This window comes from Oreochromis niloticus, linkage group LG19 (assembly GCF_001858045.2).
Source record: "Oreochromis niloticus isolate F11D_XX linkage group LG19, O_niloticus_UMD_NMBU, whole genome shotgun sequence".
NCBI lineage: Eukaryota > Metazoa > Chordata > Actinopteri > Cichliformes > Cichlidae > Oreochromis > Oreochromis niloticus.
Genome location: NC_031983.2, coordinates 30792424 through 30805772, shown reverse-complemented (window position 1 = coordinate 30805772; position 13349 = coordinate 30792424). Strand labels below are relative to the sequence as shown.

General features: G+C 45.2%; 1 protein-coding gene across 1 annotated transcript; it reads right to left on the bottom strand.

Annotated features, from left to right (window-relative positions):
- Positions 1–2386: 2386 nt before the first annotated feature.
- LOC100712253 (ankyrin repeat domain-containing protein 9) lies at positions 2387–3688 on the bottom strand. The gene has a single exon (XM_003460213.5). The coding sequence runs from the start codon at positions 3490–3492 to the stop codon at positions 2665–2667; it is 828 nt and encodes a 275-aa protein (XP_003460261.1). The 5' UTR covers positions 3493–3688; the 3' UTR covers positions 2387–2664.
- Positions 3689–13349: the final 9661 nt, after the last annotated feature.

The following is a 13349-nucleotide window of genomic DNA, read 5'->3' as shown; positions in this document are numbered from 1 at the left end:
ATCACTGCCTGACAGGTTTAACTGTCTTCAGAACATTGCAGAGGCCTTATTGACAGTATTTGGCTCTACATATCTGTGTGAGCAGATTTTCTCTCACATGAGTGTCCTCAGCCGTCTGAATGCTGGACACTCAGAGGAGAGCAGAGATCACATTAACATGTGTGTCTCTGTATTAACAAACATGCCATATTGACCCAGTTTATTTCTCTTATCATTGTTGTGAGGAGACCATAAATAGCATTTGCATTTTCTGTTGTACAGTTCATTTGCTGTTATGGATAAAAAGTTGTTGGGTTTTTTTTTTCAAAATAGCTGATAACTATTCGCTGATAGCTGCCAACATCTGCGGACAAATATAATTCTATAAAGTTGTTCTATATCGTGTGTAACTGTTAATATAGAGCGTTATTAAATTTATTGCTAATGCAATCATATGGCACACTGACATCTGAGGAAATTTTAGATGGCACTCATCGTCAGAAAGGTTGCCGACCCCTGGACTATACTATAAAAATGCATGCGTCCACATACTTCTGGATCTGCCAACATGGTACACGGAACTGCACAACATGCCTCATTTAGATATTGCATGTTTTTCCATACCTATCAGGTGCAACTTGGGATTCAGGGTCTTGCTCAGGTATGCAGGTCGGAGCAGCCAACCTTCTGATGAGTAGATGACCTACAGCCATGACAAATGAGCGACAAATGTTTTATGAGTAATAAAATATATGGTGTGTGTGTGTGTCAGGTGATGTGAAGTAGAAAGGAAGGTTTTAATTATTTGACAGTGTCACATGATGTCTGAGAGTCTCTGTGATTCATCACAACCCTCCATGTTCTGGATCCAGACTAAAATGTGTCTGCTGACTGCTCCTTTACTCCTGATTGGTCAGTAGACTACAATCAGAAACTTCAGGTACTGAAGTCAGATGCTGCAGATGATCAATACTCATACGGAGTTAAAAGTAAAAAGATCTTCATCTCACCTGAGCACAGTCGTTGATTGACTGACACTTCAATAAAGCCCGGGGACACGAGAAAGTTATTTAAAAGGGAAAGAAGAATAAAAGGAGTGAGGTGCAGGTGAGGACTTCTGAGTTTTCTGAGGGGAAACGGGTCAACTATCTCACCTCAGGTTGTTTAGGAAAAATGTTTGATCAGATTCTGATATTATCAGATTTTATATCCAACCCTAACCCATGTCATTAAATGTTTTATTCACTGAGGGCAAGAACAAAACAGCCTATTTGTTTGAAATAAGTCAATAAAAAGAGCGGGGGGAAGGAGGACAAGAGGGACAGAGCAGCTGGAGCTGAAGTGAGTCAGATCTGAGGTCAGAGTTCAAACAGATGCAGGTTAAAATTAGTTTTGCCACATCACTGCCACAGTGAATCTAACCTGAGAGGAAGCCGACACACTGGGTCCTGCTGATCAGACGGAGGCTAATTCAAACGGGGCTTTTTCTCCAAAAAACAACTGGAAAAAATTCACACTAAATAAAAGATCCTAAACCTATGATCAGATTTTACACAATTATTTTGTGAAATATTTCATTAGCAATTAATTCATTATTTCATCCACACCCAAGTCTTGTTTTAGCCTGCTGGATGGATGTAAGTAATCCTGATCTCATCAAAGTGGAAGGAGCGCTTTTGCAGATCATTCTTCCCCACAGCAGTTAGTGTCTATAACTCCTCAGTCACAACGTCATGAGTCACTGGACATTATGGACATCGACGGTCAAACTTCATGCATATTGCACTTTTATATGTATGGACGTGTGCAGGTATATGTGTATGTATATTTAGTGTGTACGTGTGTGCGTGTACATGTCTATACTTATAAGTAAAATACTTATTACTTACATAGTAGTAGTAGTAATGGTAGAATAGTTACATTTATGTCTTGCATATTTCCACAACCCTTTATCCATAATCACATACTGTGTATGCCACCATTGTATATAGTATATTATCTTAATTATTTTTTTTATTTGTTTGTATTTTATTTGTTTTTTGTATTTTTTCTTCTGCCATCTGCACCTAAACTGAGGTAATGCACAAATTTCCCTGCCGTGGCGGGAGATCTGCCTCCCCCTTATCCTAGAATATTTTGAACAACACAAATCAGTGTAATTCAGCTAAACACCCTGACTGGATTATCTGATCTTGTTCGATCATATAATCCTTTTTTGTCTTTCTCAACCAGATTTCAGGATTTCAGCCTATTGGATTATGGAGGACCATTTTAAAACTTTGGGCTTTGCTGCATGTAAAAATTAACTTGATTATTTAGAGTCACAAAGATACACCTGAGTTGCACTATTGATCTAAAATTAATTAAACAATCATCAGGATCACAAACACAGCCAGGAAGGTTTGGCTTTTATCGCCATCACACTTTATTACAGTTTATTTACAATTTATTTACAGTTTATTCAGGTTTTATTAGGTGTGATGTATCCTGTCATGTGTTCTCGAGATCCAGCAGTGTCCTGTCCAAGCAGCTAATGAAACTGATTGGCAGTTAAACTTTATGACAGGGCAGATCCACCATAGTCTGGGACCTAAAGCCTGATACTTTCAGTCTATTTACATCATGCCTTTACGTCAATGGCACACTGTCCAATTACAAGAGGATTTCCATGCTAATATGATCTCACTACCAGCTGTGCAGCTGCAGGAAGTTGGGCAGCATGCTGATTCGGTCTGCACCAAACTGCACCAAAGAACGCAATGCCTGCAGCAGCAGAGGAGGCGGCGCCACACCTTGCAGCCAGCTGAACACTTTGTTTCCCAGCAGGCTTTGCCAGCGCTGCGGTTCATCCTCCAGCCGCTGCAGCAACGGTGGTTTGGGCAGAAAGAGCAGGAGGTAGTCCAGACAGCGCTTCGCGTGGTGTCGTTTCGACACGTCACAAGAAACAAGTCTCTGCAGAGCGGCGTCGAGGCCGTCAGGCCGTGCACCCTCGACCAGCAGCAGCAGCAAACAATCGGCGTGCGACAGTTCCACCGCTAGCTGCACAGCACTCTTTCCTGCATCTGCAACGTGCGAGCAGCCGCCGCAGCTGTCCAGGTAGTCCTGTCGCTTGGTTTGCTCACCACAGTTCTTCAGAGCTGCCATCATCATACCAAGGATCACTAAGCGGTCATAGCGAACCGCAATACTCAGGTGTGGTGCCCCACTGCCGCGACAGCAGCAGTAACTGCACCGTGGTGCTCTGAGCGCGCTCACAGAGTACCTGTTGAGCAGGTATTGTGCATAGTCCTGGTGGTCATGTATGAGGGCGTAAAGCAGCGCCTCTGATGGCAGGAAGGCTCGAGGGTGGCCGTCGTCCCAGCAGAAGACCTCCATGCAGCGCATGTCCTCCAGCAGCCAGACAGGAAGTCGCTCCCGCACAGAGCAATAGAAGGAGAACGCCGTCCGCTCACACTGCCTCTCAGACGGAGACGAAGACACGTAGTCAAGCTGAGAGGACAGCAGCCACGGCATCACTGCACACGTGAGGAGGTCCGAGAAGGTCTTAGGATGAATGAGGAGGTTTGATGACAGGTGAGGTGCTATGAAGAGTCCTGAGGAGGACTGTGTCTACCTGAGGACCTTTGAGAGTCTGAATCAGCCGACGCTAAGAGCCAATCCTGCAGTCTCAGTCAAACCTTCATTCTAAGCAACTCCTCACTTTTATACTCCCCCCACCCCCCCCCCACCCACCCCCTCCTCAGCTGCCTGTGGGTGTTGATTTTCTGCTGAGGGGTTGAGGTGGACGAGGCGGGGGAGGGGGGAGTTCCATGCATAGTGAACATTGTGGCCTTCAAACTGCTGATGAAAGTAAACAGGAACAGAAATGTTGAGCTGAGCAGGCATCAATGCTTATTATCTGTGATCACACAGATAATTATTGATTGATTATTTCTGATTATTGATCAGAGGAATAGGCTGATTAGATTTTCAAATTTGAAATGAAAACATTAAGTTTTAAATCAAACACTTTAAAATTCCTGATTTATCATACATGTGGTCTTTGTTTTCAGAGACCCTCTCCACACAGTCCCCATGTGTAAGGGCTGAGGGTCAGATTTGCTCCTTCTGAAGTCAGCTATTATTTCTTTGGTTTTTGTCGTGTTGAGGACCAGGTTGTTCCGGCTGCACCATGATTCCACTTTGTCCCTGTATGCAGACTCATCTCCCCCGTGATGAGCCCGATCACAGTTGTGTCATCCACAACTTAACAATAGCATAGCATAGCATCTTTATTTATAACGCACTTTACATCCAACAATGTTGACCAAAGTGCTACAAATATAAAACAGAGAGAAAACAGTTTAAATTACATATAAAATATCTTAAAATTAAAAATAATATAATTAATAAGAAAACATATTAAGAGACATCAACAAGTCCTGATGTGCTGAAAGCCAAGGTAAATAAATATGTTTTAAGACGTGATTTAAAAACAGATAAGGAAGGTGCCTGTCTAACATATAAAGGCAACTCATTCCACAATTTTGGTGCTGCCACAGCAAACGCCCGATCCCCTCTGAGCTTACGATTAGTCCTGGGCACACTCAGGAGGAGCTGGTCTGCCGACCCGAGGGACCGGGAAGGTATGTATGAATGAAGAAGCTCAGAGAGGTACAGAGGGGCAGCATTGGACAAACATTTAAAAACAAATAAAAGCAGCTTAAAATGGATCCTAAAATGCACGGGCAGCCAATGAAGTGAATATAAAACTGGGGTGATATGCTCGCATCTACGAGTGCCAGTTAAAAGGCGTGCAGCAGCATTCTGAACTAGCTGCAGTCGAAAAACAGAAGATCGACTCACTCCAAAATAAAGAGAATTACAGTAATCCAGCCGAACGGTTACAAAAGCATGGATTACTGTTTCAAATTGCTGTCTCGCAAGAAAGTGCTTAATTTTGGCCAGTTGCCTCAGATGAAAGAAACTACACCTTACAACCGACCCGATCTGGCTTTCAAGCTTAAGCTCAGGATCCATTTTAAAACCCAGATTAACAATCTCTGGTTTACAGAACGATTTCAGGGATTGCAAATCAACACACGGAACAGCAGTGGAGGCAGGTCTGAACACCATTACTTCAGTTTTAGAATCGTTAAAACAAAGAAAGTTTAGCGCCAACCACGACTTGACGTCCTCCAGACATGTTTGCAAACGATTTACAGACGACCCATCTTTCTTTTTAAGAGGAACATAAATCTGGCAGTCATCTGCATAACAGTGAAAAGAGAGTCCGTGTTTCCTAAGATTTGAGCCCAATGGAAGTAAATAAAGTGAAAACAGGATAGGGCCCAGAATGGAACCCTGTGGTACTCCATGAGACAACGGGGCACGGGAGGACTCACAGTTTCCTAAGCGAACTGAAAAGGTTCGATTTGTTAAGTAAGACCTGAACCATTTCAGAGCCACACCTGTTATACCGACACACTGCTCCAAACGCGAGATTAAAATTTCATGGTCTACAGTGTCAAATGCAGCAGTTAAATCGAGTAAAATAAGAATGACACTTTCACCAGAATCACATGATAAAAATATATCATTAAAAATTCTTAAAAGTGCTGATTCAGTGCTATGCATTGCTTTAAAACCAGAGTGAAAAATCTCCTGAACATTTTGTGCATTCAAGTATGGGATCAATTGGTCATATACAATTTTTTCCAAGACTTTAGATAAAAATGGCAGCTTAGATATTGGTCTAAAATTTTCAACAGCGTTTGTATCTAGCCCAGGTTTCTTAAGAAGTGGTTGCACAATTGCATCTTTGAAATTCTTTGGAACCACACCTGAGATAAGGCTGCTATTTAAAATGGTTAAAATAGTTGGACCTATAGTAGAAAAAACTTCTTTCAGAAAACGGGGAGGGATAGGATCACAAGGTGAGCCTACAGGCTTTAAATGATCCACCACCTCCTGTAGCTGAGCAAGAGTAACCGACTCAAACTGTTGAAAGACAGCTGAGCAAATTGGAAGATCGGAGGGGTCAGATGTGGGCAAAATAATCCCCTGAGGCTACCTTGTTTATAAAGAAGTGCAGAAACTTTTCACACATTTCATGTGAAGGCTCAAAACTAAGAGCAGAAAGAGGGCTTAAAATAGTCTCAATTGACTTAAACAATATATGTGGTTTCTGATAATTCACCATAATAATGTTTGCAAAGTATTTCCGCTTTGCTTCTTTTATTGTAAGCTGATATAAGGCCCAGCGCTCTCTTAAATTTTGTAAAGAGACCTGTAAGTTATCTTTTTTCCATCTCCGCTCAGCCCTACGACATTCACGCCTCGCACCACGGGTTTCATCATTCAACCAAGGTTCAAACTTAGTCTTAGGGTGCCTGATTTTTAGAGGGGCAACAATATCCAAGACAGTCTGACAAGTGGTATGAAACCAAAAACTGAGTTCCTCTATGTATTGGAGTGTCTCAGGAATGGAGAACTGATTATAGTAGGTGGAGAACCGTGCTGCCGTGGAAGAATTTAACAAACGAGATGTCTTAGCAGCCTTGAGGCGACTTTTGTTGTGATTTGGCGCTATATAAATAAAATTGAATTGAACTGAATTGAATTAGCAGGGACATGCCCCCTGAATTCATTTCTAGATAAAGAGATGTCAAACAGAACCGGCATATGATCAGAGAAAACAGGATCAGAGACTTTCAGATTAAAAACAGGCAATGAGTGCGCTAAAACCAGATCGAGAGTGTGGCCACACTGTTGTGTTTCAATAGTGTTGGACGGGTTGGCGGGGGTGCAGTCGTGAGTGTATAGAGTGTACAGCAGGGGACTCAGCACACACGCCGGTGTTGAGGCTGAGGGCTGAGGACAGATGAGGCCCTACTTTAACTCTCTGTGAGCGGTCACTGAGGAAGTCCTTGATCCAGAGACAGGTGGAGTGAGGGAGGCCGAGGTCATGTAGTATGGTTACCAGCCTGGCAGGGATGATGGTGTTAAAAGCTGAGCTAAAATCAATAAAAAGAAGCCTGATGTAACTGTCCTTTTGTTCTAAGTGAGTTAGGGTTGTATGGAGGGCTATGGCTATGGCATCGTCTGTTGATCTGTTCTTCCTGTATGCAAACTGGTGGGGATCAAATGTGGCTGGGAACCCTCGAATGATGCGAGTTCTGACCAGTTCCTCGAGACACTTCGAGATGACTGGAGTAAGAGCCACTGGCCAGAAATCGTTTAGGCAATGGATGGTAGTTTTCTGTGGAATGGGGATGATGGTAGAGGACTTCAGGCAGGGTGGAACGGTGGCCTGTGTTAAGGACAGGTTGAATATTTTAATAAAGACCCCTGTGAGCTGGTCTGCACAGTCCTTTAGCACCCTAAAGTCGGGTCCTGCTTTTTTCTTGGAGTTTACTGTCCTTAGTACTAGACTTGTAGTCAAGACCGCCTAATCCGAGACCAAGACAAGACCAAGACCAGAGGGTCGTTTACGGGTGTCAGGCATATTTATGTGTTTTTGCTTTCGCACAGCCCTCCTCACCGCTGTCTACTGTCTCACTCACTTACTGAGAGGACAGACGGATGCTCCACTTGACTGTTGCGTCTCTCACCCTCTCTGTTTTTCACATAATGATATTATCCTATATCCTCGCATGTGATTGGCCACAATATGGAGGGATTGGAGCATAGCTGAGCCACTGTGTGAGAGCTGAGCAGCGAAAGGAAATTAAGTGAGGGTAGAAATGACTGTAAGATTAATAGGCTCTGTTTTGAGTTTTGTTCAATAAAGAATGACTTCATATAGGAAAAAAAAATAAATATCACATATGCAGGACACCTTAAACTAGTTTTTGATTAAGCAGCAAGGCAGAACAAAGTCGGGGCTGTATCAAGACACAGGGACTAAACCCCAATTCAACCAGACCCAGAACTGATCCAGAATTAAAACAGGACTACAACAGTTCAAAATCAGGACTACTTAGGACTTAACCAAGACAGAACCAGAATCAAAACTACATGATACTAGCACTAAAAATCATCATAGACCTGCACTACACTTATTTTTTAATTCTACCAAAGTCTGTGAAGGTTCTCAGTCACCCAGGTCATCGTAGTCAAAGGAGTTTGCAAAAAAAAGCGTCTGGACTTCTTTAAGTTGCTTGAAGACGTTTCACCTCTCATCCGAGAAGCTTCTTCAGTTCAAAACACAGACTTAACAACGTGGTGTATGCTGTACAGTGCAGCGAGGAATGCCCAGACCTCTACATTGGAGAGACCAAACAGCCACTTCACAAGCGCATGGCACAACATAGAAGAGCCACCTCCACAGGACAAGACTCAGCAGTCCATCTGCATCTTAAGGATAAAGGACACTCTTTCGAGGATGCCAATGTTCACATTTTGGACAGAGAGGACAGATGGTTTGAAAGAGGAGTGAAAGAGGCCATCTATGTCCACTGTGAGCGACCATCTTTGAACAGAGGCGGTGGTTTACGACACCATCTGTCTGCCATCTATAATCCAGTTTTGAGTTCCCTCCCCAGACGCCTTAACGCCCACTCACATCCTGGGCCATCTGACCTCAGGAATTCACATGACAAGGTGGGGCCAGGTTTCACAATGGGCTCACCCGAAACCCTGGCTGATTAGGTCCCACACCCGCTTTCACACCTGGGCGCATGTGATTAGAGGATCACCAGGGGGTCCTTTGTCCCTCCTTGGGGGGATACTCCCACTGGGTTTAAAATCTGGGACCCTCGGCCATTTGACCTTAGAACTGAAGAAGCTTCTCGGATGAGAGGTGAAACGTCTTCAAGCAACTTAAAGAAGTCCAGACGCTTTTTTTTTGCAAACTCCTTTGACTAATTCTACCAAAGTACACTATTTAGATTCAGAAAAGTTTATATAATTATTTAGCCTTCATAAGCCTGCATAACTTAATAAATATAGAATTTAAAAAGTACACTATGTACTAGATACATGTTCTGACATCTTCCAGAAAGATGGCGCGGCCACGTCCAGACGCCTTCCTGACCGCTCCGCTCCGACTATCCACTTTTCTTGTTTTTTATTTATTTTTTGCACTGGTTTACATTCCAAAATCCTCTAGTCTTATAGTATACGACGGCAGATCACTTGTAAACATCGGTGACAAGGTTGCACATCTTATCTTGGACACTTTTAAGCGCCTTGAGGCGACTTTTGTTGTGATTTGGCGCTATATAAATAAAATTGAATTGAATTGAACTTTTAAACCTGACCCATCCTGGCCGCCAGAGATTCTACGCGGTGCGGAGAACAACAAAGGACGGGCCGCTCATCCGAGGCGTAGAACAAAGAAGCACCGGGGGAAACGCGCTGGCATTAGGAACAGACTGAGACAGCAGGCGCATCGCGCACCACTGCCCAGTATCCTACTGGCCAACGTACAATCCATGGAGAACAAACTCGATGACCTAAGAGCAAGAGTCACCTTCCAACGTGACATGAGGGACTGCAACATTCTGTGCTTCACGGAGACATGGCTGACCCCCACCGTGCCGGACCAGGCCGTAACTCCGTCGGATTCATTCTTTGTGCTCCGCGCGGACAGAACGGCAGAGTCGAACAAAACAAAAGGTGGAGGAGTGTACTTCATGGTAAACAGAAAGTGGTGTGATGCCAGGAGCATTTCTACTCTTTCCAGCAGCTGCTCGCCACATCTGGAATTCCTGAGCATTAAGTGCCGCCCTTTCTATCTGCCCCGTGAGTTCAACTCGGTCATCGCCACGGCAGTCTACATCCCACCCCAAGCGGACACAGGTATGGCTTTGTCCGAACTACATGATGTGCTGAGTTCGCTTCAAAACAAAGATCCGGGCGCAGCCCTCATTGTAGCAGGAGACTTTAATAAAGCGAACCTCAGACAAGTCATGCCAAACTTTTACCAGCATGTCTCGTGTCCAACGAGGGGGGACCGAATTTTGGATCACTGCTACACACCATACAAGCAGGGCTACAAAGCCGTCTCACACCCGGCTTTTGGGAAGTCTGACCACAACGCCATCTTCCTCATCCCCCAGTATAAACAAAACATACGGAGGGAAGAAGTAACCACAAGGGAGGTGAAACGGTGGTCTGCCCAATCAGAAGCTACGCTACAGGACGCACTCGACGACGTCGACTGGGACATGTTCAGAGCATGCGCAGTCAACATCAATGAGTTTACGGAAGTAGCAGTAAGCTTCGTCAACATGCTAGCGGAGGAGATTATCCCCACTGCGAGAGTCACCACATTCCCTAACCAGAAACCGTGGATGGACAGATCGATCCGCGCTGCAGTAAACGCCAGGACCACCACCTACAACGCGGGTCTTGCCACTGGCGATATGAGCGCCTACAAAGCGGCATCATACGGCGTGCGGCACGCGGTGAGAGATGCCAAACGCCGGTACCGGGAGCGTGTGGAGTCCCGCTTCCACCAGGGCAACACACGGAGTATGTGGCACGGACTACGCACCATTACGGACTACAAACCCAGGGACACTGCGCCGATCAACGCCGACTCTGCATTCACCAATGAGCTGAACCAGTTCTACGCCCGTTTCGAGGTTAGCCAGGTGGCTAATGCCATCTACCGCTGGACTACCGAGGACAATGACGTCATCAACGACAGACCGGTGACCAGCTTCGCGGAGCATGATGTCCGAGCGGCATTGAGGAGAGTGAACACAAGGAAAGCGGCGGGGCCAGACGGCATCACCGGCCGTCTGCTGCGCTGCTGTGCTGACCAGCTAGCAGGTGTGTTCACTTACATCTTCAACGAGTCCCTGGCGAAGTCTGTGGTCCCCACATGCTTCAAAAGATCCACCATCATCCCGGTGCCCAAGAACAGCAAACCCTCATCCCTGAACGATTACCGGCCAGTTGCGCTGACCTCGGTAGTCATGAAGGTGTTTGAGAGGCTGCTGAAGAACATCATCTCCTCCTCCATCCCAGACTCCACAGATCCGCTCCAGTTCGCCTACCGACCCAACAGATCCACTGAAGACGCCATCGCCCATGTCCTGGACACCACCCTCAGCCACGTGGACAAGAAACAGGGTAACTATGTGAGAATGCTGTTTGTTGATTACAGTTCAGCGTTTAACACAATAGTGCCCAGCAGACTGTTCACAAAGCTGAGGGACCTGGGACTCAACAGCCGTCTGTGTGCATGGGTGTTGGACTTCCTCACCGGCAGAACTCAGGTGGTGAGGGTGGGTGTGTCTCCGACAGCATCACCATCAACACAGGAGCACCACAGGGGTGTGTCCTCTCGCCACTGCTCTACTCCCTCTACACTTCGGACTGTGTGGCCACCCACAGCTCCAACACCATTGTGAAGTTTGCTGACGACACAGTGGTGTTGGGTGCCATCTCCAACAGCGATGAGGCGGCCTACATGGACGAAGTGAAGAATTTGGCATCATGGTGCCAGGACAACCACCTCCAGCTGAACGTCAGCAAGACCAAGGAGCTGGTGGTGGACTTCAGAAGGAGTCAGCACAGAGACTACAAACCCATTTTCATCAATGGAGCTCCAGTGGAGAGGGTGCAGTCCTTCAAATATCTTGGTGTCCACATCTCCTCAGACCTGACATGGGCTGCCCACATTCAGGTCCAGACCAAGAAGGCTAGGCAGCGCCTGTATCACCTCCGACAACTAAGGAAGTTCAGGGTCTCTCCAAAGATCCTCAGGATCTTCTATACAGGCGCTGTGGAGAGTATCCTCACACAGAACATGACAGCGTGGTTCGGGAACAGCTGTGTGAAGGACCAAAAAGCTCTCCAGAGAGTGATCCGTACAGCAGAACGATGCTGCAGGATTGCTCTCCCCCCACTTCAGGACACCTACACCAGGAGATGCCGGACTAGAGCAATGCAGATACTGAAGGACCCGTCCCATCCTGGCAACAAACTGTTCCAACTTCTACAATCTGGTAGAAGGTTCCGCATCATCCGGGCAAGGACAGAGAGACTCAAGAAGAGCTTCTATCCTCAAGCCATCCGGACCCTAAACCAACACCCCCCCCCCACACACACACACACACGCCATCTCACATCATCTATAATTGACTGAGACTCTCCTCCAGACACTCAATTCCTTTAACTTCCTTTACCTTTAAATATGTTTATATTGTCCATTCTGTAAAATAGTCAGATGTCTATTCATATTAATGTACAGAATTCACCTGCTGCTGCTTCTACTGCACATTCACCCAATGTATATACTATATATATATATATATATTTACAATGTTATTCCTCTACCCCCCCCCATGTTTTTGCACATGTCGAGGATCGTGTCAGGATACATTTCACTGTGTGTTATACTTGTATAACTATGCATGTGACAAATAAAGAACCTTGAACCTTGAACCTTGATGAGTTTTGGCAAACAACCATTTGACTAACATGTGTGTCTCACCTGCTCTTGTTCCATCTCTGTTTTGTCCTCTTTCTTCATCTCCCTCTCTGTTCCTCTCTCTCATTCTCTTTTCCTCTCTCTCCCTCTTTGTGCTGACAATCAAGCCAAACACCAGCATCATCAAATATACAGTGGAAACCAGATATTTACATACTCTTCAGATAAAAACACAAACACTTTTTTAATTGTAACGTCAAATCAGACTAAATGTTTTTTTTTTTTTAGATTGCTAAATATAAAAAACATATTTGTTAACTTTTGTATTTTGTATTCAAAACTGAGCCACACTTATTGTCATGGTTCTGGGTCCGTTGGACCCAGTATTTTGAGTTCCTTATGTTTTGGTTTATTTTGCATGTTTGAGTGTTTTGGGGTTGTCTGGGGTTTTGATTATTTGTGATATATTATATTACTGTGATTCTGGTTTAGGGTTTTTGTTCGCAGGTTTTATGTTCTCATGTTTTGTGTGGGTTTAGTTCCATGTGTCTCTCAGTGTCGGGTCTGCGTCTTTGTGTAGTGATCTCGTTTCCTGTTTTATTGTGAAGGTCTGCGTCTCATGTGTATGTGTTCGGTTTTACCTCTTGTCTCGTCTTGTTAATTACTCCCAGCTGTGTCCACCACCTGTGTGTAATCTCCCTGTGTTTCTCTGTGTGTATTTAAGTCGCGTCTTCTGTCTTTGTAGTGGCTGCTTCATCTGTGTTGTTCCCCTCGGTCTCCCTGCGTCTCACCGTCCGTCTTCCTGTGGATTTTCCTGTGCCCCCCTGCACCTACGTTCTGGTTTGTTTTGTTAGTTTGCCCAGTTTAGGTTTTCCAGTTTCATGTTCACCCGCCTCTATTGTTTGTATCTACTCCAGTTCAATAAATACTCACCTGCACCAGAGCTGCTGCATTTTGGGTCCTATCTTCAATTCCACGCGTCTGCCACACCGGACGTGACACT

Bases quoted from the DNA above. Each gene is read 5' to 3' on its own strand.
- LOC100712253 (XM_003460213.5), bottom strand. From the start codon at position 3,492: ATGCCGTGGCTGCTGTCCTCTCAGCTTGACTACGTGTCTTCGTCTCCG.